Source organism: Poecilia latipinna, unplaced genomic scaffold (genome assembly GCF_001443285.1).
Source record: "Poecilia latipinna isolate Pla-1442-1.1 unplaced genomic scaffold, P_latipinna-1.0 Scaffold111, whole genome shotgun sequence".
Lineage (NCBI taxonomy): Eukaryota > Metazoa > Chordata > Actinopteri > Cyprinodontiformes > Poeciliidae > Poecilia > Poecilia latipinna.
In genome coordinates this window covers 342319-368012 of record NW_015112727.1, presented here as the reverse complement: position 1 = coordinate 368012, position 25694 = coordinate 342319, and the positions used below count along the sequence as shown (strand labels likewise).

Genomic DNA, 25694 nt, shown 5'->3' with positions numbered 1-25694 from the left:
ACAACAACGTGGGCTAGTCATAAAGAAATGAGCTTCAAATTACCAGTCCAAACATTAATCAGTGGTTTTTATTACTGAGGGACATCGTGACACAGTCTGTGACGTCTTCATATACTGTAAATGCACAATAACCATACAGGACAATGAAAATACTCTCTATTGTACTTGTAGGAGGCCAATCACCCTGCGACCCTCACAGTTTAACAAGATCAAATGATATACGCTACGTTTTGATTCTATCATCTCATTTTTTTTAATTTCCTTTTAGCACTTTCCATCTCTTTGTAGGATCAAAAATCTTTAAAAAATAAATATCTACAAGCAAAGGCGCAGAGCATAATTAAACTGGATTAAATTCAGACATGTTTCTTTTGGCAGTGTATGTGGAGATACCCTGAGACAAAAAACAAAAATAAAACTGAATAATTAGCCTCTGCGTGTTGTTTCCTTTATAATACAGCATACTGGATAAACAGAGAACCTATGGGAGATCATTGATGGCGAGAATGCTTTGACTTTTCCTGGTGTCTGAGGGAATATTGCACAAAAAGGTTCCTGTAGCTAACTGAGCTGGAAAAACAATAATCACGTGTAAAGCTCTCATTTGTGCATCGAAGGGAATTAAAACACAGACGTAAACGATGAAAAACACTTTCAGAGTGATTTGCACTTATTATGACTTCTTTCTTCTCTCCGCAGGAACATGCAAACAAATACTTTATTTGCTTAGTGTCACTTCTACGTAGAAATTTTGATGAAAGGAAACAAAAAAACAACTACGACGATGTTTCCACATCTATCGAAACACAGCCACAATCGCACTAAAGCGCACAATACCGTAATTCTGACGAAGGCAGGTGATAAAATTTGTGCACTTTTTGCCGCCACAACAACCAATTCCACATCGACTTTACAATCAATATAAATCTGCAGTTGGAGGAATAAAAACGAGGTGAAATGAGTGTTAGAGAAACAGAATACAAAAAAAATGTAATTAAGTTAATGTGGTAGAAAATATTGAAGATGATTTGACAATAAGAATAATTTTAAGAGTGATATTAACAAATATTTTTAAAAAAGAGACATCATTGATTCACTTTAAAAACAAACCATAAATCGAGTATCAAACAACACAAAATGATCTGAACGGGATTTTTCGTACGCGTCGACAATCAAGAACGCAGTTTTGATGTGATGACGCGAAGCGAAGGTTTACAAGAGTGACAAAGGATAAACCAAAAGGAAAAAACGTCCGTCACAGTTCAGTAAGAGTCTCTGGAAATAATAACAATAATAATAACAATAAAAACAATGTAAAAGGCTAAAAGTGTCGATGTTGAGAACTGAGGAACCAGAAGGTGCTAACCCGTCTCTATTGCACTTGTGATGGACCTCAGACTCACCCGGCTGAGGCGTCGATATTTGGTTGCAGATTATCGCTGATTAAAAAGACACTTGGAGGAAAACGTGTGGATCAGTAAACAAACTGCGAATTGTGTCTGCACTTGTAGAGCGAACCCATGTTGGCGTGTCTGTCTGCATTTTTCTTTCTCTCTCTTATTTTTTTTTTTTAAGGGACCAGGTAGGAATAATAATAATAGTAAAAAAAATCAACAACTCAGATTCAACAGTCTGCTGCTTTGTGGTTGTCTCCGTCCTCCCTGGAGAGGGGAGACCTCGCCTCCTTCATCTCCTCGCCCTCCTCGTCGCCTCCGCTGCCGCCGCCGGTCTCGGCCGGATAAACAACCACGCACATCTTCTGGCCCACGTACGTCATTTTGTCTGGAAGAAGACGAGCAGGAAGAAGATGAAGAGGCAGAGAGAAATAAGATATTTGTCCCTGAGTGCATTAGTAAACTGTAATAAGGATTTCGAAGCTTGTTTGGCTGTAATGGCTCCTTCTTTAAGTTCATCTAGGAATCAGTCAATAACGAGATGTGTTTTTTTTTTTTCCCAGCTTTAACCAGCATCTTTACTTTAGTTTATTATCGTTCTCGGGTTGATTTTCACATTTCACACCAAACCCCATTCATCTTTGGGAAATCGTTCGCATAATTTAAAAAAACAAAACAGAATTATAACATGGGACCCGTAGGCTTCTGAAACAGCAATTTTTGTAAATTGAATTTGACGAAAGCAATAAAAATTCTCGAAACGCTTCCACATTTTTTTTTTCTAGCATTCTGCCATTTAGCAAATAAAAAATAATTTGGTTGACTCAAACCGACGTGAAACAGGGAAGTTCAGTCCCATCTGGTGTCACAGAGAAAGTTTCTTTGTGAAGATCTCACTTACCAACGAAGGTGTCAAAGCACTGCGGTTTGTTCTCCCAGTAGACCCCCAGGAAGTAGACAGGAACCCCGGTGAGCATGATGGCGAGCCCGATGCCGCACACGACGGGCTCCGAGTACAGCGAGAAGATGAGCAGGAAGGCCCAGAAGAGCAGGTAAATGACCGGCCAGATCAGGCTGATCTAAAGGGAGGAAAATGCAGACATTTTTACAATTCACAGAAAATACTAAATGCTACTGTATCCTAATGTAACAGGTGTGTTCAAATATTATTATTTTTTTTTACAAGAAATTGATTTCATATGTCCTATCAAGTTATTTTTGCAATTTTTTTTGAGTCCGTCAAAAAAAAAATTGTAAACATTTTTCAGCTCAGGATGAATATAGTTTTTTTTTTTTTTTATAGACATACACATCTTGTTTTAAATCATTGAGCGTTAATTTTTATGGCTACAGGTTTTGGTTAGTTTCTGCTTCTATGCACCACAAATCTGGAACAAATTTCAGAAAACTGTAAAACAGCTGAAACACTGAGCTGCTTTTGAAACATTTTAAATGAAACATTATGAGGTGCAACGACTGCACTTGACAATCGTTGAACCTGTGTTCTCCTACTACTATTTCTTTGTGTGATGTAAAGCACTTTGAACTTGCCTCGTTGCTGAAATGTGCCATACAAATACATTTGATTGATTGATTGATTCTGACCAAGTTTCAGACTATTGAGCAGATGTGACGAAGGCATTGCTTCAATCTAAATGGTCCGTCGTCTGAATTATAGCTGATCTGTTTTCTATTTACAGCATTTTTCCTTTTGACCGCTGTTACTTTTTCATCTATGTGGGAACTTATTCCGTTATCATCCATTTTTAAAACATATTTTCTACTTTCAAAGCACTTCCGAAGCACATTTTAAACTACCACAAATTAATGAGTCTGGAATACTATATAGGTTACAATGCTTGTGTAATGTTAATTTGTTATTTAAAAAAAAAAAAAACATTTGTGGAAGTACAGAATAATCCAGAACAAATGGACGCACCTTGATTGGCCGGTGCATGTTGGGCTGTTTAATTCTGAGGACGATCTGCCCGGCGACAGTGACTCCATAAAAGAGGTAGTTGATGAAGCCCACATAGTTGATGAGGGTGTACATGTCACTGGTGCACAGCATAAGCAGAGTGGACAGGCACTGACAGAGGACAGACACACGAGTGTACCTGGTTTAGTTTATTGTCTGGCTGTGTTATTGAGATAGAAACGGACCAGCGATGAAGATGATGAGAGCGGTACTCACAGTGAAGAGCAAAGCAGGGATGGGGGTGCAGCGTTTCACGTGGATCATGGCCAGAAGGCTTGGCAGGTGTCCCTCTCTGGCCCCAGCAAAGAACAACCTGCCACAAAGCAGAGGTAAACATCAGACGCTCACCTCTGACCTCTGCTGGCAGAAGATGTGACTTCAGAGGCCTCAGGAACAACAACAGGAGTTTATCAGCGCATCAGTTTCATTACATTTTCAAATGATTTCATTTAGTACTCCCTGATGTACTTTTCTATGTATATTACAGAGGAAAAATTCTAGCCCTTTAAAGGGTTTTTGAGCACGAACTTCATATTTAAGCTTCCAAGCTGGATTTAACTCCACACTTTGACTAGGCCACTCCAAGTCTTCATTTTGTTCACTGTTAAATCTTGAATTTCCTAAAATGAATTTCAACTGATAGATGTCAACAACCTTTCTACATCAGTAGATCATGATGTCTAGTTCTTAGCACTGTACTTTGCTAGGTCTAATTAAATTATCCAAGCTATGTTTAGAAATGTAATTGAGTGTGAATTCTTCATGAACAGAAATACGAGGCGTGAAGAACCTATGCGCTCCACGCAGAACTAAGTTCTTTGTATTTTTCCTAAATTTGTCAGCATTAAATAGGTTTTTATCAAGAGAACTTTCCATGACGTTGGCAGTGTTTGCTTAAAATAAGCTGAACAAAAAGACAAAGAAGCCAGACAAAACAACAATGTTTTTGAACCACCTCAGAAGCAGCAGAAGATAACCCCAATGATGGGCGACTCAAAACTTCAACAACGTGAACCCTGGAGGGGAAACAAACGGGTAACGCGACACCAGGCGGACTGACCGTGAGGACGTGAAGAGGGAACCGTTGACCCCTCCGAAGGTGGAGAGAGCCACAGAGATGGGCATGATCCACGCCATGACTCCCAGCAGCTTCTCACCAAACGTCTGAGAGGGAGCGACAGAAAGGAGAGGCTTACAGTCGCCAACCTGACACATGCAGCGACCAGCAAACGCCACTAGAGGGCGACAGCGACTAAAATGAGTAAGTGCAGAAGCACAAGCTGAATCGGGGCCCAGGGCTCACCACGGCAACGGCGTTTGAGGCGAGCAGCTCCTGGGGACTCATGGCCGTGACGTAGGCGATGTTGGCAAAGACGTAAACGAAGGTCACGAGGGGGATGGAGATGAAGATGGCGCGCGGAAGATTCCTGGAGGAAACAGGAGGTACAGCTGAGTCAAAAGGAAAGAAGATGGCGAGCATTGTTCAGTATCTGCAGCCCAGACTGACTAGACTGTATTAACATCAGGCAGCTTCAACTAAAAAGGGGAAAAGGCTTAAACTGGGAATCTCTGTCGGAATGTGACCGCTAATCACCCACAACAGCAACAAGCTGCTTTTCAAGCCGCCTTTTTCCAGTTGAGTGAAGGCAGATTTCTGGACACGGCGAGTGAAGATTAGCTGGAAAATAACAAGCAAAGACTGCTTACACGTAGGGGTCCACCAGCTCCTCTGTGACGTAGTTGAGGAAATTCCAGCCTCCGTAGGCGAACGAGCCCTGTAGGAACGCCAAGGCTATCAAACCCACGTCGTAGTCCTGGAAGGGCTCGAAGGCGTTGGCCGGCTCCAGCCAGTAGTAGTCTCCTGCAGGTGGAGCGGGACAGGAAACTAAAATCAATCTTGACCTCAGAACAGCAGTATTGATACATTATTTAGTGACATGCTGCCATATCTGTGTTAAATTACAACGAACCACATGTAGTGGGGGTGTGTTTATCATTTATGTCTGGTTATATAAACTTGTTTTGCTGAAGGGGTAAACAGGCTGTTTTTTTTTTTATTGCTGTTCTGGCTTGTGAGGAACTCCAGCTGAAAACCATCACCTAACAAGATCAGCGTGTGTGTGTAAAATGTGTTGTACAACAATCCCTCATCAAGCATTCCTCTTAAAACACAGGCAGAAACGAGAGAACCGTTAAAATATTCTCGTACTGAATGAGGCGGGATCCTGATTGAATTAAAATAAATCCGTCCCATTGTGTCTCAGTTATTGGGCCTTTTGCACACTTATGTCGCCACAAACCTCAAAGTATATCTCAGTGGGATTTTATGTGATGGATCAATCCACATCGTAATTATGAAATGAAAGCAACACGATGCATTGATTTCCTTTATTTTACAAATAAAACTCCTAAAAAGTCAATACTTTGTAGAACCACTGTTTGGTAACCGTTTCTACCTTCATGCACATCTGGAAGCTAAATGTTTTGTTCATTCTTCTTTACAAACTAGCACAAACTCAATCAGAGTGGATGGAGAGCATCAATTAGGAAGTGCTTTATCGCTTATCATCTCGCCATCGTCATCTCGTACTGGGCTCCAGTTTCACCAGAGGTGAAATCTCTGGGAAGGTTACAGCAACATCTCACAGTGCGGTTCATGGCCTTCTTGAAGCAGAAATAATAAAAACGAGAAAATCTCTCAGGGTGAGTGGAGGGGCAGAAACTGCAGCTGCAAGGTCAAAATTTATAACCTTGAGACGACAACCTGCATTGAAATATGGAAATCATGTGAACCGGGAAGTAAAGTTTCCTTCAAAACTGACTCTGACCAGTTCTCTTATCCCCATGAAGCAACAGCATGATGCTGCCACCACCGGGTTTTTTGATGGGAACGTGTATTCAGAGTGATGCTCACAGTTTTTCGTATTCAGGCTAAAAACTGCAAATATATATACATATATATATTTTTATCTGACTAGAACAAGTTCTTCCACATAGTCATTGTGTCAGTTTGGACTGTGGGAATCTGCAGACAGGACTTCTCATTTCCACTGGCCACAGTGTACAGAGTGCACAGTTCCTTAATGGTCCAGTCAGCACATTCTCTGTTTTTGCCGAATACCTCTAAAGACAATTTGTTCTACCAGAGCAAAGACTGAGTAAGCTCCTGAAGATGTGACCAGGTTCCACCATTAATTGGATTCAGGTGTGTTTGACCACGAAAAGCATGCAGGACGTCATCCAGCCAGCCCTGATTTAGAGGCTTTAATGCACTCCCAGCTTTTCTGATTTCTATCCGGAAAACATTAAAAACAACTTATCGCTTTCTTTCTACTTCATTGTAGGGAAAACAGATAGAATCCCAAAACGTATCCAGAAGTCCTTTCTCTATACCGTCCCTCATTTAGGTTGTTGAATCTTACAACAAATCTCCCAATGTACTCTACAAACTTTCAACACTTTGGGCTCTGAAAAACCTCACTCTGATATTTCAGACTGTCCTTACAATTACTGGCCCTGATCCATGTTTGCAGGACAAACCCCCCCACGCTTGTGCTGACTTTAGCTGTATGGGTTTTAACCTAAAGGACCCGAGCAACTCGTCAACCCCACTATGCGGCCTGGAGCCTCCCAGGATGACCCCTCTGACCGCGGACATGTGCGGACGGGTTTCAGGTGTTATTTCATGCAAACACGCTGTGGCTGCAGGTCCTCTGGGGAGCACAGATGGCAGCGGTAAGCTCACCCTTGCAGATCTGAACGATTCCCATGATGATGATTAAGGCGAGGGCCAGCAGCTTGCCGGCCGTGAAGATGTCCTGCACTCTGGTGGCCCACCGCACGCTGGAGCAGTTCACCCAGGTCAGCAGCACTAAGCAAAAACAAAGGAAAGCAAAAATTACCACAAGCAGTAAAATCTAGTGTTTAGCCTATGTGTATCACAAATGCCCGTTGATGCATTTTCAACACATACCAAGGTTCCCATCCCCCGTCGTGTTTTTGAGTTAAAAAATGTTTAAAGTTGACAGAAATTTTGAAAATATCACTTGACAATTATGTGTTACTGGAAGATTTGAAGATTAATACCTGAACACCAACTATAAAGTCTTTAAAAAAAAAAATCCAAGCATTTTTTGAAGACTTTATTAAATAAGCAACGCTTAGCCTGATGAAGACGAGCTTTGTTATTAGAGGTTGTATTATGTTCCGGATGGAAATCTGGAAATATGTTTTAACCGATTTTAAATTAGAGCTTAAATGATGCAAAGTAAAATTATGTCGCTTTGTTTTGTAAAAGCTCACAGTAATTCAGTGTAGAACCACATGTTGCTCACCTTTCTGAGGCTTTCAGCCAGCATTTCTCTACACACAGAACAAAATTGGCTTTGCTGTATGCTGCTGAGTTAAACAGGCCATTGGGTTTGAACCAATAGGGTGCCATTAAACAACAGGGCCTGCTTGGATTAAGTTCATCACATTAAATGACTCTGAAGCCGGTACTGCAGGGAACAAAGACACATAGGCAGACACAGAGCGCGCTCTGTGAGGCTCCGAGTGTGGGACTTTAACTGTGAGGGTATTTTCCTCTCCAAATAAAATTACAGCTGTGGTTAAAGGAAAAGCGGGGGAGGGGGCAAACGAGGGCAGCGAGGCCAGCCTACGGCTGACAGGCAAGGGAAGTAAAAGCACAACTTAGTAAGCAGGCCTAATTAAAGTAATTACAGGCTAAACCTTTTAATCCACAACTTGTAAACACAGTTGTTGATTTGTTGCTTCCACCTTCTCTGTTACTGACTGCTGCATAAACGTTTAATCGTGGAGCTGAGTTAAAAGGAACATGTTGAGCAAGTTAACTGTGAGCAACAGAAGAGAGACAAAATGAAGCAACGTCCCAGTAAGACCACAATGGGCTTTGTCCTAGTCAAAGCCCGCTTACTGGTCTCATTCAGATGGTGTGTGACTGCTGAAAGCAAGCTTTACTCTGACTGATGTCACAGCTTCTCCCTGAACGCATTTCAGCCAAAAGCGTTAAAACTTTGTCTTCATTTTGAACGCTTTTTTTCCCTAATGTATTCTTTGTCTAATGAGTGAAACGGCGCTTGTGTTGACATTTTCCTCAGGAACTCGATATAAAAAGGAAAGATTATTAATATGTCAACAATTCTTTTTGAAAAATCGGAGTAATTTATGCAGCAAGTTTGACAGGCACCAACCCTCTTACTCTGGAAACTGAGAGTAAGAATTTCCTTACTCTTACTCTCGGATTACTCTGGTAATCGGAGCAAATTACCAAGTTGCTCCGATAGTATTTTTCCACCATTTTTTTTTTTTTTTGCAAATACATTAGGACAAACAATATCCATTTGTAACTCAAATATGCACTACAAATGGATAAAAATGTGTCTGTTTCTCTCTCTCTCTCTTTTTTGCTATAAATAAATGACGCGTTTCTGAACTGATTTAACTGTCGCTCAACGTTGAGTAGCATGTCTCTGAATAGATGGTGAAGGATAAATAAATAACATTCCAGATGGTTAAATTTGGGCAATCCCAGACATGCAAAAACAGGCCGAGATAAACGGATGCAGCTCGTGAGTCTTATAAACATCGGTGACGTCACAGTTCATCCAGAACATCCCGCCTCTCACCTACTTTTGCTCTAAACAAAAAGATCAGACAGAAGGGAAAACATCATTAAGAAGACTCAGGTTTTTGTTTTTTTTTGTCAAAAAGCAGCTTTACGAGATCTGTCCCAGAGAGGAGCCGTAAAAACACCGATGCAACTTTCAAGATATCCGAGGGTAATTTGTTGCACAACACGACACATGTTTTTAATGAAGGAGTTCAAAAACGGGACGAGGGAGCCAACTAAATGTAGGTCAATGTGTCACGAGTATTAAAAGGTACAAAGTGTTCAGACGGTGCAGATTCTGCTGAGGCGGGTGTTTTTCTCTTGCAGCAATTAGCCCCACTGGATACGTCCTTTCCCTCTGCTAATCACACGGTTTGGAGCTAACCACAAAGCTTGACTGAGAGAGTTTTTATGGTTTTATAAAAGTATTAATTGTAGACCATCACAGTTGTTTGAGAGAAACCTATCCTGCCTTTGAAAGTCACTTCTTTCAAAAGCCATTTATAAGGTTTTTATTATTGTGAACATTTTATATATCAAATTAGAAACAAAAGAATCCCGTAAGATGAAAATTACACAAACTTGGACAAGGGGATTAAAAATGTTTTAAAAAGTTTATTTTTATTTTTTTTAAAAGTGGGAATAAGTTTATTAAAGCAATTAGATTAGCCATCCAGCAACCCAAATAATTAGTTTTATCCTATAAATAGGATTATTAAAATTAGACGCTGCTGCTGCTGTTTGGCTTAATTAAATAATCATCCTATGAACATGTTCTGAATATATTACTTTCTTGCTGTTTAAATTCTCCTCAATAAAAATACTGGCATATTAGTAAAGAATAAAACCTTTAAAGTGGTTGTCTCGTTTTATTTCGCAATATTTTCTCCATTTATTCCCGTTATTTTAAATATAAGACTGGATGCAGTAATATATTCAATATTCATACTTGAGGCTTTCATTAATTGTTTATAGTTCTCTATTTAGTTAAAAAAACAAACTTTTATCCAGACATGTACCACAAAGCAGGCTCAGTATTAATAAACACTTTCACTTCTCTCACTTTTACCGTAAATTTGTTTGCAAACTCGGACAACGCTCCATCGCACGGGCCACTAATGGTAAATTTCACTTTGTAGTTCACAGCTACAAAAAGCTAAATGAGGCTTAATTAAACTTCTCTACTTTTATGCCAGCTCTAAAGTTTTAAAAGCACTTCATTCGTTACAGTAGGAGAAACGGGAAACAACAAAACCCCCCCGCATGACGAAGTCTTCACCTTGAAAGCAAGCAGAGACGTCTGAGCTGCGTGAAAAATGAGAACGACGGCTCCAGTTTTTCCAGTTGCTCTCGCTCTTGTTTTTCTGTCAATCACACAGCAGCGCACAAGAGCCAGAGCCTCACCTGACGTTTTACAAATAAGCTTTCGAGAATTCACTCCAAGCCAAAGATATTAAAAAGACAAAAGAAAAACCAAAACAATAAGTTACATCTGGACAGAAAGATCCCCATGAACACAAATTTTCAATACACAGTCACAAATGGCTCAACAATAAAAACAGTCCGCTCTCTTTGAAGCATTCACGCCCGTCTCTCTCCGTGTGTCTGTCGGCCTCCTGCAGTATTTGACTCACGTCTGTGAACGGATGAGGGCTTTCAGTCAAACTCCTTCACATTTCTGCGTTTCTCCTCATGTAATGACCGCTTGCTCTCCTTGTTCAGCCCTGTTTGCTTTCATCTAACCTCAGATAACATCTCAAGAACATGCAGAGGGCAATGGATATAAAGAGATTTTTTTTTAGCAAAGCCAAAATGCACATATTTGTGTATTCCAGTGACTTTGGACTGTTTTGTTCTCTCCAGATCAGATGGTGCCATGTTTGACAGCTTAATGTAAATAACAGGCCTGAATTAGGAAGTAATTCAAAGCCTTCAGAGAGTAGTGAACTACATTCATCTCTGTAGTTTCTCAAAGATGCAACTACTGAGAAACACACGCTCACACAGCGGTTAAGGACGTGAGTAAGAAACGGTTTGTTTACATGTAAGAGGAAGTGGGACGAAATGAAAACAACACGTTCCAAAACTGAACTGACCTGGAGCAATTTGATTCATAACATCTTATTCCATGTGTTCCTCACGTGTCGTCGCTTCACAGGACAAAAGGAGCTTCATGTTCGCGATCTCGACCACAGACCTTAATCGTATTTATTCTTTTAACTAAAGGAAAATAAAATGGTAAATCCACACGATCACTGATCTGCATGACAGAGTCCAGTGCAGCTGCAAGTGGTTCTTGATGTAAACAGCTCGACATTAATGAAAACAAGTCGTTCTGATTGGGTCGCTCTAACGGCTAAGCTAAGAGCTCATCAGGACCAAATCACAAAACCCAGCTTATTAGCTGAAGTAGAGCAAAAAGTCTCTGTGGAGATTTAAAAATGCAGCGTGTGGGTTGAAGAAATAGGAGGTAGAAAAGTTTTGACACCGGACCCGACCGATGCCTGACCCTTTAGTTGACCGTCTACCTCATTTTCATACTAATAGCTCTTTGAGTTTCAAATATTCCTTTGTGTCTGTGTCTGTCGTCTTGTTTTTGGATTTATTTTTTTATAGAACGGTGGTTGTTGCATAAATTGTATCAACCACTTCCTCACTACAGCAACAGAAACAGTCCAGGTTTTTGAATATTTCATTCCTGCGGCTTTACTGCCTGACAACGACTAAAGGCAGTAGCATCTTCTGGCTAAAGGATGCCGTAGGATAAGTTTTAGATCACAGTTTGACATGTTCCTTATGCAACCCCTTCCGCCCCTTCTCTGATGCCGCCCTGGGGGACTGTCAGTACACTGCATGAAAACAGCAAACGGTTTTCTTGTCACAGTAGATTTCACTCGTCGCGTATGAAGCGTGTTACTCACGGAGACAGATGGCGGCCAGCAGCCGCAGGCCGTTCTCCGGCGGAAAGCAGGTGGGGAACAGAGGCTGGAGGACGTAGTTGGAGAACGTCAGGGCGATCACGGCCTGGTTGGTGGGATAGATGACCAGCACGGCGATCCACAACCGGAGGAACCTATAAAGCAAAGACACACAGCAGTAAAGACACAGATGCAACTCAAGGATGTTATTTAAGGCATTGTGTTCTTATGCTTTGTTTTGACTCCAGTGAAGTAATTTTACACCAATTCAGAGCTAAATAAATAAACTGTTGTATGTGGATATGGTTACGGGAACTCTGAGAAGAAACGCAACGGGGAAATCCCATGTTGTAACACACTAAAGCTGTTTGTTGTTCTGACCGACTTCATTGTAGTCAGCCAAGACTTCCTCCCATTTTTATTTCTTGCCGGTGAAGTGAAACAGCAGCCGTTTCAGCTCCGAGGTCACCACAGGTCGCTGCTCCTTCTCACTTTGTTTCACGAGAACCAAGACACTTTGTCGGCACACGTAAAAGTCTCGCCACAAACAAATTAACGACTTACAGAAACCAGAGCAGAAAGAAGAAGACGTTCGTTGGTCCTCTGACAAACAGCAAACCAGCTGCCCCTGATGTCAGAGGCAGAATAGGGATTCAGATAAGAATAAGAGCGAAGCTGACCGAGGATCAAAGCAGAGGAAGCACACAGTGACACTCAGACTGATTAAAAGTGCTGAGATGAGGGACAGAAGAAGAACGTGCATCACAGTTCAATAGGACAAACCAGGAATGCTGAACTTCCATGAAATTCCCTAAAAACTCGTGTTGGGATCGTTACACCTGACTGTACTGAACGTCCTCAGCAACCAGCGCTGATACTGGACCGTTCTGTTTGTTTTAATGTACATTTTGTTCTGTTTTACAACTTTACCTCAACTCTTTGTTCAGAAACATAAGGTTTGATTTTACGCTGAATATATTATAGCTCATGCAGAGGGTTTGTTGGTAGCAGCTTCTGAAATAAACATTTTATTAAGCAAAGACGGCTCTCTACATGAGAGCACAGTGACACTACATTATAAATTGAGCCATGTTATTTGTTTTTAAGATGTTTTTTTTCCTTTATGTAAACAGGAAAGTATCCAGGGATTCAACTTCAAAATAATTCATAAAGTGGAAAAATGATACAAATTAGACAAATAGCTACAGGAAAAAAAAAGCATTTGAGACATGTTTGTATTCACTCTATTGTATTCATTCATCTGATTTAAACTTTAATTAAAACATATTGAGGAAAAACAAAAACAACAAAAAACCTTTTTATGCACAAATAAGTGCAACACAAAACCCAGTCATTAAAAAACTTTTTAGAAATGAAGTATTTCAAAAGTGAAGTATTTTTCCACAAGTATTTCTCCACACTCATTTTCACAAATTCAAAATATTTCAGATTTTAGGCGAGAGCAACAAAAATCGATGCATAACAGATCACTTTATCCAAATAGAAATCTAAAACGGTATGTTTTACATTTTCATTATGCTGAATTCGCTTCAGTCCAGACGCCTCCGCTGTGTTTCCGGCTTTACGTTTAGGATTGTTGTCCTGCCGAAAGCTGAATCTCCGCAGAGCTACCATGGATTCTCTCTCCTTTCCATTTAGGGGTTTCAGATTGAAGGGAGCTGCATACAAACGCACACTTTCTTCTACACCTCACCTGAAGTTAAACAAGCCTCAGAGAAATAACAAAGTCTCTTTGTTTCTGAGCATTCGTCCACCACAAAAACTACGCTCGGCTTCTCACACGAACACGGAGACACACCTTCGGCCCAGCCCACCCGCACACGCTGCATGTGAACACATGGGGACAAAAGCTGCAGCAGAACTCAAACAATCACCAGTGGAAGTTGGTTTATTTATGTCGAACAAGGGGGGCACAGGGAAACACTTCAAACCGGGCTTCTGACGCCACAAGCTACAAAGTCTCTGGAGGCAAACACTCATTGATGTGTATTGATTCTCGCTCTACGAAAACAACCTGTGGCTGTTATGTCTGGTCTAATTCCTCCCCGATACTATGGGCTCTTGGGTTAGCAAAACAATCCTCGGATCCGTGTTTACAGTCCGGACCCCAGGAAGGCGGCGTGTGAAATCCACTCCGACAAGTCGGATGGTTTTGTAATGCTGTTTGTGCCGCTTTGCACGACTCCTGAGCTTTTACAGGCTTTCGGGACGGAGGTGAAGAGGCCTGGATGTCACCTTCAGTCGTGTGCGCTCACGTCCTTCCCCCGACTCTGATCCTCAGGTAGAGTCCCACGATTTCACTTTGAAGCGTCCAGAGCGTCTAAAACAATCTTTGGTTTGAGGAACGCCATTCTCTAGCCAGGTTTGCTTTGCATTGTGGGATGCGGTAGAGTAAATAAACGAGCAGCACGTCTTTTTCCCTAAAGCATAAGGTCCTACGTGACTTTCAAGATGTTTTCTCCACATTCATTTATCACATTGATTTTTCTTAATAGTGAAAAATCAATTCACTATTGATTTTTCAATAGTGAATTGAAAAATCACTATTGAAACGCACACAGCATCTGCTTCCTGTATTTATATTTGGCACTCCCATCTGGTAAGATGTTTCTCTGACTGAACTACCCCCCTCCAAAGATTATTAAAATGTACAAATGCTTATCAGTTATCAGAGGTGGCTCTGTTTTGACCTCTGACCTCCTAGTAATCTAGACTAGAGGTTTCATTAATCTATGTTTTATAAAATCTCTAAAAGATCCAGTTCATGATCAATCACCAATTTTTTTTTTTTATCCAAGTTTACTTTTTTTATAGTGCGGATTAAGATATAGTTAAATTGATTCCAGATTTAATGAAAAAAAAAAGTGACAAACAAATGAAAACACTAGCATAGCGCACACTTCGAACCTTTCCTCACCCCTACCTTTTACTGTAACACGTAAATGTCGCCGGACGGTGACTTATGGATGTCTGAGTGTGCACGGTTACCCAGCCAGGCCTCCGAATATGTCCTTCACGTAAGAGTAGTCGCCCCCTGATTTGGGAATGGTGACGCCCAGCTCGGCGTAGCACAGCGCTCCGATGGCGGTGATGATGCCCGTGATGATCCAGACGATCAGGGCCAGGCCCACAGAGCTGGCGTTCTCCATCACTCCCTTCGGACTGACGAAGATTCCCGAGCCGATGATGTTACCTGGTGGGGAGAGGAGTCAGGTTTCAGTGCAGGTTTAAGAAGAATAGACCTTTTTCAACTGGTGCCACTTACAAAATTTTACCTCATATTTCCCATTCACCGTCTCTTTCTTTCACATTTATCCAAATTGTTTACAAAGGACTGCGTCATCGTTTTATTTGCCGCATTAGCAGACATCAGCTAAAGGTTACGGGCAAACTAAGCAGAAAAGCAAACTCAAAATCAGGCAGCGGATTAACAGACTCAAACGGAAGAGAGTTAAAAAAAAAAACAGGGGATGTGTTATGCTGACTAAGCAGAGATGTGTGAACGACAGAAAGCAGGGGTGAACGAGTGCAAAGAGGGATTAAAGGTGGACACATAATATCCTGACATATCTGCTGAGCGTCAAAGTGACATTTTCGCACAGAGTCGGAGGGAGCGCCGATTGGCTGACATGAAAGCCTGAGGAAGAGTTTGAGGAACGTCCAGGATTTACTGGGATTTCACTCTGCGTTAGGCAGTGAGAAGTCAAAGATCGCTGGCTTTGAATCCTAACGAGCTGGATGATTGGCTGAACGGCTGCAGCAGTTCAAAAGTCAGAGTTATGATGATAGTGTCACATTGTTGATCTCCTGTCACTCCTGACTATAAAGTGTAGGAAGCTGTGTAACCTATTAGTGTCAGAGAAACACAGCGTCTATTTTTAAACCCTACAAAATCATATCCTCTTGATTAAAAGTGTCTAGACACATAAAACGAGCGACTTTCAGATTTTATTGGAAACTTTACAGGTAAGGCTTCACTGTCGGTAAAGTTTGAAGATGCTGATAGCATTGAGGTCACCTCCCTGATTAAGCAACTTCACTTGCAGGTAAAAAGAACAAAAAGCTCTCACTTCCCTTGGTTACCTTGACATATTTATAAGAGGACAGGTCTACAGTACATGACCTTTGACACCTTAAGAAAAAAAAAAGAGAAGTGCTAAGTCAGCCCACGATTTTGCGGCTTCCGCCATCTCTGATTTCCTTCTTCCAAAGACAAACTTTGGTTAAGTTTACCGCCTCTCTTGACCTGAACGGACTGACTCTGCAAGATGAAGCGATCGAGTCTGCCTGCTCTGCGTCCAGCGGTCATGTGCAGCTCCGCACCGACGTGAGCCAAACTGCTGACTGTCAGGGAATGGTGGCGTTTCCTGTCCTCATTTCAACTTCTCTCTAGGTGCATTTTCTGTCTTTTTTTTTGTTAAAGCAGCTCCCAACCCAGCTGGCTGAGTCTGGACTTTAACTGAACACAGTTCAAATCAGTTTTAAGAAGCAGTAGATTAGCACAGAAAAACGTCTGAGGTGCCAGATTACTTGCTTTCAGAAATGCGTTCCTCTTTTCACAAAGAGCTGCAGCAGGATGTCGTTTCACACATTTTATTATCCACTTTTTTATTTTATTGCTGCACTGCTGTTTGACGGAAGAAGAGCACATATCTGCTTCTGGTGAACTTTAGTTTTCTTTATGGCTGCAACAAGCCTTCTGCCTCAGCAGGACATTGTGATAGCGCTAGGCACATTTGATCTGCATTTAAAACAAATGAACTATAAAGGAAACTTGATTTATTTGCAGCCTGTAGGTCAGGAGAAGAAAAACAGTTATTTTATCACTACGAAGAAATCTTGTAGGGATTATGAAAAATTTAGATTCGTAAAAATTCACTAAAATGAAGAATTTGCACAATGATGCATAAAATAATTAAACTGTTTATTCCTCAGTGAAGTTATGACACCTAAGAGAAATGAAACTCAGTGTGGGCCTCCCCGCTTCATTTGCCTCTCAGTCAAAACGGAAACGACACGGAAACCTCAGGCGTCCGGACAACGACGAGCTAAAACTGGATGCTCGGGGTGCTGTTTGTACGTCGTCCCACTAAAATGCTTTTAAATCGTGTGCTGGCAATGAACACTGGAGTTGTACTGATAGTTCAAACCACAGAAGTTAATAAAACAGCATTATCAGGGCGGAGTCCTTTGAAGTGACCAAAAGTTCATTTGCAATCTTCATTTGGCGACGCCGCGCTGCTGGATTACCTGTTAGATAAACTCACACCACGGACCATAAAAAAAAGCGTTTGAAGTCCTTTTCACGCATCGTCCACGTCACCTGAGCTCCCATCTCTCTGGCGCGTGACGACCTGACCGGAGCGAGCGCGAGTGAATTACTTTGGTGAAGTAACTTGTCCTTCTGTGGCGACTCTGTCAAATCCTCGACGCCGGAATGGCCGTCAGCCCCAGTTCTCTGTTACAGTTCATTTGAACGGAGAGAGATAAATAACGTGATGCAGCGCTGTTACTACCAGTGGGCGGGGCTAATGCTTTAATACGCACGCGGACGCACTGTTATCTCCTGTTAAAAACTGTGTTAATATTTTTAATGACTCTGATTCGTAAGCTGTTTGCGCTCATAAACTCTCCCGTGTCTGCTGTGGCCAGACACATTAATTGTCCCTTCTGGTTGGGATGTGTAAGAAGCCTGAAAGAAATTCCTTTTTTATTGTAGTTGCATAATCTCACACCTAAAAATAATAGTAGTAATAATAAAAGCTGAATAAGAGACTGCTTAGGGCACATGTGCCAAACTCGAGGCCGGACACCAAATCCGGCCCACCGCAGCTATTTCTGTGGGCCACAGAAATATATCTTCAAGTTAACAGCTCTGGGCTTAAATGTTATTTCATCAGCCAAGTTGAAGCAGCATAAAATAACCCTCTTAATATTTTTTGTAGGATTTAGTCCTGATTATTGCAACAGCCAAGGAAGAAGAGTGTTTGTTGAACTGTTTCTCCGTTGAGTTGCACACATATTCTTAGTTCATTTGGCTTTTACCCAGAGATGATCCGTTCTCACGTTACTGGAAGAATCAATGGGATATTTCAGTAAAGTTGTTAGAGAGAAGAGACCCACAGCATCATATATCCTCCACTATGCTATTCCTACTAATCTATTTTTTGCCAGCTGCCAAATGCATTTAGAGTTTCTTCCATGGCTTGCTATTTTTATCTACGCCTTTTCTAGTTCACTGTAGGAAAAAGTGGCTGTTTTTTGTCTAAATATGACCCAGGTCTGACTTTTAATGCCCGTCTAAAATGTGATCTTTCCAGTCAGATCCACATATCTGATCCTAAACCTCCCGACTGTTGCTTTCCATATCTTTCTATCTGTTCTCCACTTCTCTCGCTCTTCCTCTGTCAGCAAACCTCCTGGGAGGACACTGTGCCGTTCGCACTCTTGCTGTCACCTTGACTCCCCCCCCTCTCGTTACCTTGGAAACACACGAATGAGTCACCCCCAGTGACGACCAGCCTCGCTCCGTCTGGACATCCTGCAGCATGTTTAGGCCCACTGGTTGGTATTGATCAGACTGATGGGATTATCTTTACATGTTTGTCCTCTGGATTGTTTCGGCCTGACTGACCTCGGTTCAGTCCCGTCACCCTCTCTGTGTCATTACACTGTCTCTGGGCTAAGTTAGGCTTAACAGCGAAGCAAATGGTGCCAATAAAGTATCAGAGATTGCTTTAGTTCTTGAATTTTGGTATAAAAATATGTGCTGAAACGGCCGGTCACTCGTTCTGATTGCACTTTGGCAGCAAAAGGTTGCAGGAAAAAGATCAAAATGCTAAATGAAACAATGCGGATCAATTTGACACCCATTAACCAGACTGAGCTTACTCTCTGTCAGCTACAGTTCCTTGCAAAAAATGTCCAAACACTTTGAGTTTTTTCACATTTTGTCATGTCATTTTGTTACATAGAGTCCATATGCATGTAATTTAGCCTTAGCGTCGATCCAGCTAGCCTGGTTTTTTTGTTCTGTGAACGTCTCTTAGTGTTGGAGCAGAATTAAGTTATACACTGTAAAAACACAAAATCTTACCAAGTATTTTTGGTCTCGTTACTAGTTCAAATATCTTAATACGCTCGAAATAAGACAAAAATAACTCTAAGATACTGTTAAGCAAGGAATAGGAGATTGTTTTATGTACTAGCTTTAAGTGAAATAGTCTGCAAGTGGAACAGGTACTGTTTTATGAATATGAACAAGGTTGCTGAAATGTTACTTGTAAGTTGGTTTTGTCTTATTTCAAGTGTGCTCAGATATTTTGAACATCCCCAAACTGAGCTTTCCATTCTCAGAACAACTCCAGACACACAAAGGGAGAATCTGTTGATGGGGGGAAAAGCTTTAAGTCTCTGAATGTGGAAAAGTGAGAAGCTGGGTTGAACTGCTGAGAGAAGCCAACAGAGGAAGTCCTCTGCGTCCATAGATGGGGCAGATTAAAGGTTCAGAAGAAGGCGATCTGCATACAGAACGTCATGAGTGGTGGAAAACGAACACATCACACTGAATGCACCATCTCAATGACGGAACATGCAGGTGGCAGTACCATGATGGGGGAGGGGGGAATCTAACTGCACAGTCTGACTGAGCTGGAGATGTTAGGCAAAGTAAAATGAAATTAAATAAATAAATAAATAAATAAATAAAAATCAGCCTCAAGTTGTGCAAACAGATTTTTAAGCTTGCCAGTCATGTGCCTCTAAAATCTTTCTTGCAGAGATGAGTGAGTGAGTGAGTGAGTGAGTGCACTCTCATTAAAAGCAGATAACAAAAGTTTTAGTGATTAACAAGAGAAGGTCTCAGGTAAATTTAACAGCATTGGACCCCCTCGTTGACCAGTCTGGGCTTTACATTTTTATTAACGTGAGTCAACAGTGAGCACAGTAACACACCGAGGATGTAGTAAAGAGAGGGAGCCACTCACCGACTATAATCCCACATGCGCTCACGAGTCCGATCTCCTTCTTGAGCGCAACTCCCCCAGACTCCTTCTCAGCGGCCGCATCCTTGGCAGAGCCCGCCGTGCTGCTCCGTTGTCTTGGTCCGTCCGTCATATTGATTCACTTATAGATGTTTTTTTTTTTAAATTTATTGTCCAAGTTGTCTTGTTTCTTTCCTCCGCACGGCACCTGATGCTTGCCCCACTGCGCTTGAATCGCCTTGTGCGCACGTCCTCCCCTGCGCACAGGACAATGTTCACTGAAACGTGCCGCACTTTATCTGATGAGGAAGGATTGCCTGTTTTTTTTTTTCGGCGATGTCAGCAGCTTTTCAGGAGGGGTTGAAAACTAAATAAAATATGTATATTTTTTAAAGGATAGTAGGAAATAAGCCACAAGCTTTCAAAAAACAGCCTAGAAATATGTTTTCATTTACCCGGCTGGAGTAATTACGCACCGGCAGAACCGCAGAAGAAGCACACAAGCACATATTCCGGTTACTACTCAGTTTATTCGTGATTCGTGTGCGATTCAAAGCTGTTCTCAAAATAATAAATATCTCTTTTTCTAAAGCTCTCACAGCGTCCTTGTCCCAGATGTGAGAACAGGCACAACCATCATCTCTTCTGTGCAGCAGGAAAACCAGCGGAAGGTTAAAAGCAGCAGCAGCAGCCTGGTCTTCTTCTTCTTCTGTCCTCCAGAGTTTAGACAGGAGGACTTGTGTTTGGATTCATATCCATACTTCCCCTTCATATAAAAACATAATAGCACCTCCCCATGGCTGCCTCCTCCTGTCTGTTTTTCTTTTCTCTAGGACCCTCCTTTTTGTAATTTTCTTTTCCTCCCCTCAGCTACCAGCTGTTCACCAAATCTGAAGCACAGAAACACAAACACACACACACACACACACACACACACACACACACACACACACACACACACACACACACACACAATAAATTAAAGCTATTTTCTAGGCAGCAGCTCCTCACCTTGCAGTTGCGCTCTGTCTCAGTTCATATTCTGTCCCAAGTTTTGCCTCATAGCCTCAGTTATTATTCAGGACGCGACGCAGCAGAAAGGCTGCTTCTAAATTTAGACTTTTTTTTTTTTTTTACTCAGACGTCACGACTCACTTTCCAGGCTTCGCGGTTCGCTGACAGCCCCACTCCATCGCTGCTTTATTCGCACAAGACGCATTTCGTCAGAAAGTTGGAACCCTGTTGTGAATTGTTGATGTAGTTCTCTGATCAATGTTTACCTGGAATTGAATAATTATCCGTATTTGATCAGTGCTAGGTTAATACAGACACATTTTTGAATACACACACGGTGTAATTTTTTTAATTAACGGTTTAATTTAAAAAAATGCATTTCATTTCAGGAATTTTAAATTTAGAAAGTTAAATCCTAAAATAGTAAACTTGCTCAATACAAATTTCAGGTGTTTCTCTGTATGCTTTGACGACTTTTGTTAGGATTTGAGTTTTCTGTGCTTATTGTGATCCTGTTCACTGTGAGTCTCTGTGCTGTCATGTCTGCTCCATAATTGTTTCCCAGGTGTCTCTCGTTCCCCTAATTACTCCCAGTGTATTTTAGCCCACCTGTTGTCTCTGTCCTTTGTCAGATCCTTGTCGTTTGTCAGTTGTCGTCTGTAGTTCTCAGTTGAACTGGATAGTCCTGAGGCTACCCTGCTCCGTAATCAGTCTTTTGTCAGTTGCTACTGGTATTTAGTTGTGTGCTATTGTCTCTGCTGCCTGATCTGGACTGTTTTGAGCTACATTCATCATTAAATGCATCATCTTCATCACAACCTGGGTCGTCAGCGTTCGTTCTCACCACCACAAACCACAAATCTTGACAATTTTGGCGTAGAGTTTCTCAAACCCCAATAAATTGTTACTGTACAAAATGATTAAAAAACAGATCAAAATATGAACTGCTGGAATTAGGATTTTCTGGGGTACAGGTTGGATTTGCTCAAATCTGCAATTATACCTTTTTCAATACCACACTTTTTCCTTCTACTCAATTTTCCATTAATAACCTTAGATACAGCACTTTGTAAACAGCCAGCTTTAGTATAACTCATTATCTACCAAACAACATGGCCTTAAAATAGCGCTTCTGAATTAAAATGTTTTCTTTTCAAGTTTTTTCTTTTTTTTTTGTCTCATGTCAGCTTTTCATTATCTCAGCAACTGGGTTTTGTTTGCTTGAATAAAAAATACATAAAATACATGCTTGTAACATAAAATACATGCTTGAACATGGGTCTCACAGTGGGGCGCGGTGTTCCTCGAAGGTCCTGATCTAGTGTCTGACTGCAATGAGTTTGAACGTTCTCAGTTTGAAGTAAGTTACCACAAAACATAAATTTCCAGTCATACTCTAATTACTGAGATCCATTTGCACCTTATCCAACTTCAGTCAAAAAAAAAAAAAAAAAACTTTTAAGGTCCAATTAAATGATACAAAGCAACAGCAAATGTTTTTTGTTCCTTTCAAAAATAATTCTTCAGATTCTTTGTTTTAATTTGATGTTTCATCTCACATCCTCATTCAGCGATGGGAATCTATGGGAGCACAGCTGGGCTGCAGCGTATTCAGAGCAGGGAGGGTTTCTGTTATTTCGGTCAAGGTCGCTCCGGCAGCACAGAGGCTTTCAGCGGCAGCATCGTCGTCGTTGTTGCTGTCCAACACGTTTTTACTCTGAAAGCATCTACAGGGATTTAATATGAAATCCACCTGGCTGACACTAAAACACTTCCTGAACGACTGACGCACACAGAGCAGATTAAAAGGCAGGGATTACACTGATTCACAGATACAGAGGAAAAATTCAACCACTGCATTTAGTCAGAGGGGAAAATTGAGATTGAAATGGAATAAAATTAACATTAATCTGTCACTTGGTTTTCTCCTTTAATACAGAAGGAGACAGTGATGTGGTTACGATGCGGGTGGTTGCCCAGGGTGGTATTAGCTGGGAGGATGTTTGGTCGAGGCTGGAGCTGATTTTGGGCTCCATCGAAGTTGAATTCAGTTCATTTCAATTTCAGCTTGTTTATGTAGCAAATCTAAACAAATATAAACCAGCAGATTGCACACAGTCACTGATTCACAGCATTCACTCCTCCTGACTTCACTGCAGTCCTTCATTCGGAGCATGTATGTAGCAACAGTGGAGAGGAAAAGCTCCTCTTTAACAGGAACAAACCTCCAGCAGAACCAGAGCCTGACTCAGCGCGAGCGGCCATCTGTCACAGTTTGAGAAGACAGAGCAGACACACAAAAGAGGGAAACATGCTTATCAGGCTTAGGTCTTTCATTCAACCCTGGAGTGATTGTTCCTTATAGAGTCAAATTATGTTAAAGGCCCAGAAGAGTTTACCAAACTTTACTTGTTTATGTTTGTGATGGTAGGGTGGAAAAAGGCATTTACCTGGACTCACTCCCAAACAATCAGTTAGATTGCAGAGTTTCTCCCAGAAAACCTGCTGAGCCCGGTGGTTGGGGGCGCGAGGACAATCATTCTGCCGTGTTTTTGAGTTTAAAATGCTTCAAGTTGACAGGAAATTTGAAAATATCACTTGATAATTGCGTGTTATTGGAAGATTAATGCTTAAATACCGACTATAAAGTCTTAAAAAATGCAAACATTTAAAAAAATTAAATAAAATAAATAAGAAATGCTCAGCCTGGTAGGGGTACAAGTAAAGCCTGGTGGCCCGCCAGGCTTATAAAACACAGAAGGAAACCCTGGATTGTAAATAATGTCAAATGGTTGTCATGGAGACATGGTGACCCTAAGATGCTGCAGTTCTCCAGCCAGCAGTGAACTTTGGGGATTTCCCGCTCCCTGCGTGTGGTAACAGGATGATTATGGGTCTTCTTCCTGCAGATTACTGCTGGAAACAAGCCTCTGTGACATGCCTTGTTTATATCTCATATAAGGAAAGTCATGGATTACTAATAAAACGTTCTCCAGCACTCTGATTAAATTATCAAAATTTAAAAAACTAAATCCCAGTCACACAGAAATTAGATGTTTTTTTTCTAAATCTTTCAAAAAATGGATGCAGTTTTCCTGGAATCTGTAGAAAATACGTTTGCTCTTGTGTTTATCACAGGAAGGAGCTCGGCCGCTCTCACACCGTCCATGTTGCTTGCAGACGTTTTGCTGCAGCAGAGCAGTTTCCCTGGACAATTTTTCATAGGTCATCATGAGAGACAGAGTTCAGTTATTATGGATAATTTGAGGGCAGATGCTGAGTCATTATCTATCAACAAGCCGCAAAATGCCTCTCGGGCTGTGGACAGCCTCTATTTTGAGACGTAACTCCTGTTTACATGTAATGGTGGTTTGTGTAAAATAGTAAAATTAAAATCCGTCAACAGAGTGTAGACTACTTTTTGTTCTCATTCATGAAAAACAGATTTTTTTTAAAGAACAGTAACAAAAGATTTATGTGTTATTTATAATCTAATGGCCTAATAGCTATAAAACAGATTATTTCAGTTTTATATGTTTTTCTTTAATTTCACAACATTCAGCTGTTAAACTGAATGTTGTTTTTGAATGTTGTCATATTTAACTATTAAGTTTTTGCTTGTTTTATTTTTATTTGCTAGCCATGATTGAAATAAATTGAAACTCAGTATTCTGTTAAGCTTTTAGTACGGAGACGCTCATTGAAATAGGATATTTCAGGTAGATATTAAATAAAAAAAACACATTCAAAGAGGGCAGAAATATAAGCTATTATTTAGAGACAATATTTCAATTAAAAATGTCCAAAACTAGTCACCAAGAGTCTCTAGAGACAAAAAATGGCTGCAGTGTTGCAAAATTAGGGAAAAACAATCTTAGAAGTCTTTAATTATGATGACGAAGATTATGATGATGAGTTTGGTTTGACAAAATATTTGAAACATACTGATCACGTATTGATTAATGTATGTTTTGTGAAGATGTTCTGAACAAATGTGGTTATGTGATTCCAAAAATATCTACCAGCTACCAGGCGACTCAGACAGGGACAAGGATAGTTTAAGACAAAATAACCAAAGGTAATTTACATTTAAATTGTATTTGATTGTTTTTTGTTGTTGTTTGTTTTTTTGTTTTTTTTTTGTTTGGTTTTTTCAGAGTCATTTGTCTTCAAAAGTATTTCTCTGAAAAAAAAAAACCTGACCTGGGCTTCGTTAAAATGGCAACCTGATAAAATCAGGACAGAAAAGATCAAAAATCGGACAAAAATAAATAAATGCAAAATGAGAAAATATACCGTAAAGGGGTCACACATTCAGAGACACGATGCCAAGTTTCGTTTGCTTGTTTTGTGACTTTTTCAGTCTGATTGTCTTTTGCACTCTGCCTGCTATTGTTTCTCTATTCTTCCTTTAAACTTTTCCTCATTAAAATCAGCAAAGGCTTAAAAACATTAACTTTCGTGTTTGAATAGTCGAATGTTCATTCATCGTATCTCAAAAAGAGGAAACTGACATTGTTTCCTTCTTTACCTTTTATCACCTTTTAATCAGCGAGGCTTTAAGAAGTCAGCAATCAAACTTAATCACACTCATTGATCTGATCACGACACTGTAATGGCTTTGACTGAGGCTGTGACGCTTCCTTCATCATCTTCCTCATCTGGTCAGTATCAAATCAATGGCGTCGTTTTGTTTGCTCGCTGTGATTGCCTCTAATTACAGTAATGTGATCAGAGTCGGTTAAAGAGGTTTGA

General features: G+C 40.9%; 1 protein-coding gene across 7 annotated transcripts; it reads right to left on the bottom strand.

Moving 5' to 3' along the window:
• Window positions 1-50: 50 nt before the first annotated feature.
• Window positions 51-21037, bottom strand: slc7a8a (solute carrier family 7 member 8a). Of its 7 annotated transcripts, none has more exons than XM_015027959.1 (12): window positions 20937-21037; window positions 19929-20182; window positions 14932-15136; window positions 11926-12077; window positions 7118-7243; window positions 5080-5233; window positions 4676-4799; window positions 4433-4536; window positions 3589-3685; window positions 3334-3483; window positions 2296-2473; window positions 51-1782 (listed from the first exon to the last, which is right to left on the bottom strand). In XM_015027959.1, the coding sequence occupies exons 2-12, from the start codon at window positions 20056-20058 to the stop codon at window positions 1625-1627; spliced, it is 1578 nt and encodes a 525-aa protein (XP_014883445.1). In that variant the 5' UTR covers window positions 20059-20182; window positions 20937-21037; the 3' UTR covers window positions 51-1624. The 7 variants fall into 7 exon arrangements, with proteins under 7 accessions (XP_014883445.1, XP_014883443.1, XP_014883444.1 ...); XM_015027957.1 differs by lacking the exon at window positions 20937-21037 and adding an exon at window positions 20381-20826; XM_015027958.1 differs by lacking the exon at window positions 20937-21037 and adding an exon at window positions 20402-20826.
• Window positions 21038-25694: the final 4657 nt, after the last annotated feature.

What these genes read in the sequence shown, in the direction of transcription:
- slc7a8a (XM_015027959.1), bottom strand. Translation starts at nt 20,058, where the DNA reads ATGACGGACGGACCAAGACAACGGAGCAGCACGGCGGGCTCTGCCAAG. An exon ending in ATATTCGGAGGCCTGGCTGG is followed by an intron (nt 12,078 to 14,931) that starts GTAACCGTGCAC and finishes TTTGCTTTATAG; the next exon opens with GTTCCTCCGGTTGTGGATCG. An exon ending in AATCGTTCAGATCTGCAAGG is followed by an intron (nt 5,234 to 7,117) that starts GTGAGCTTACCG and finishes CTCCACCTGCAG; the next exon opens with GAGACTACTACTGGCTGGAG.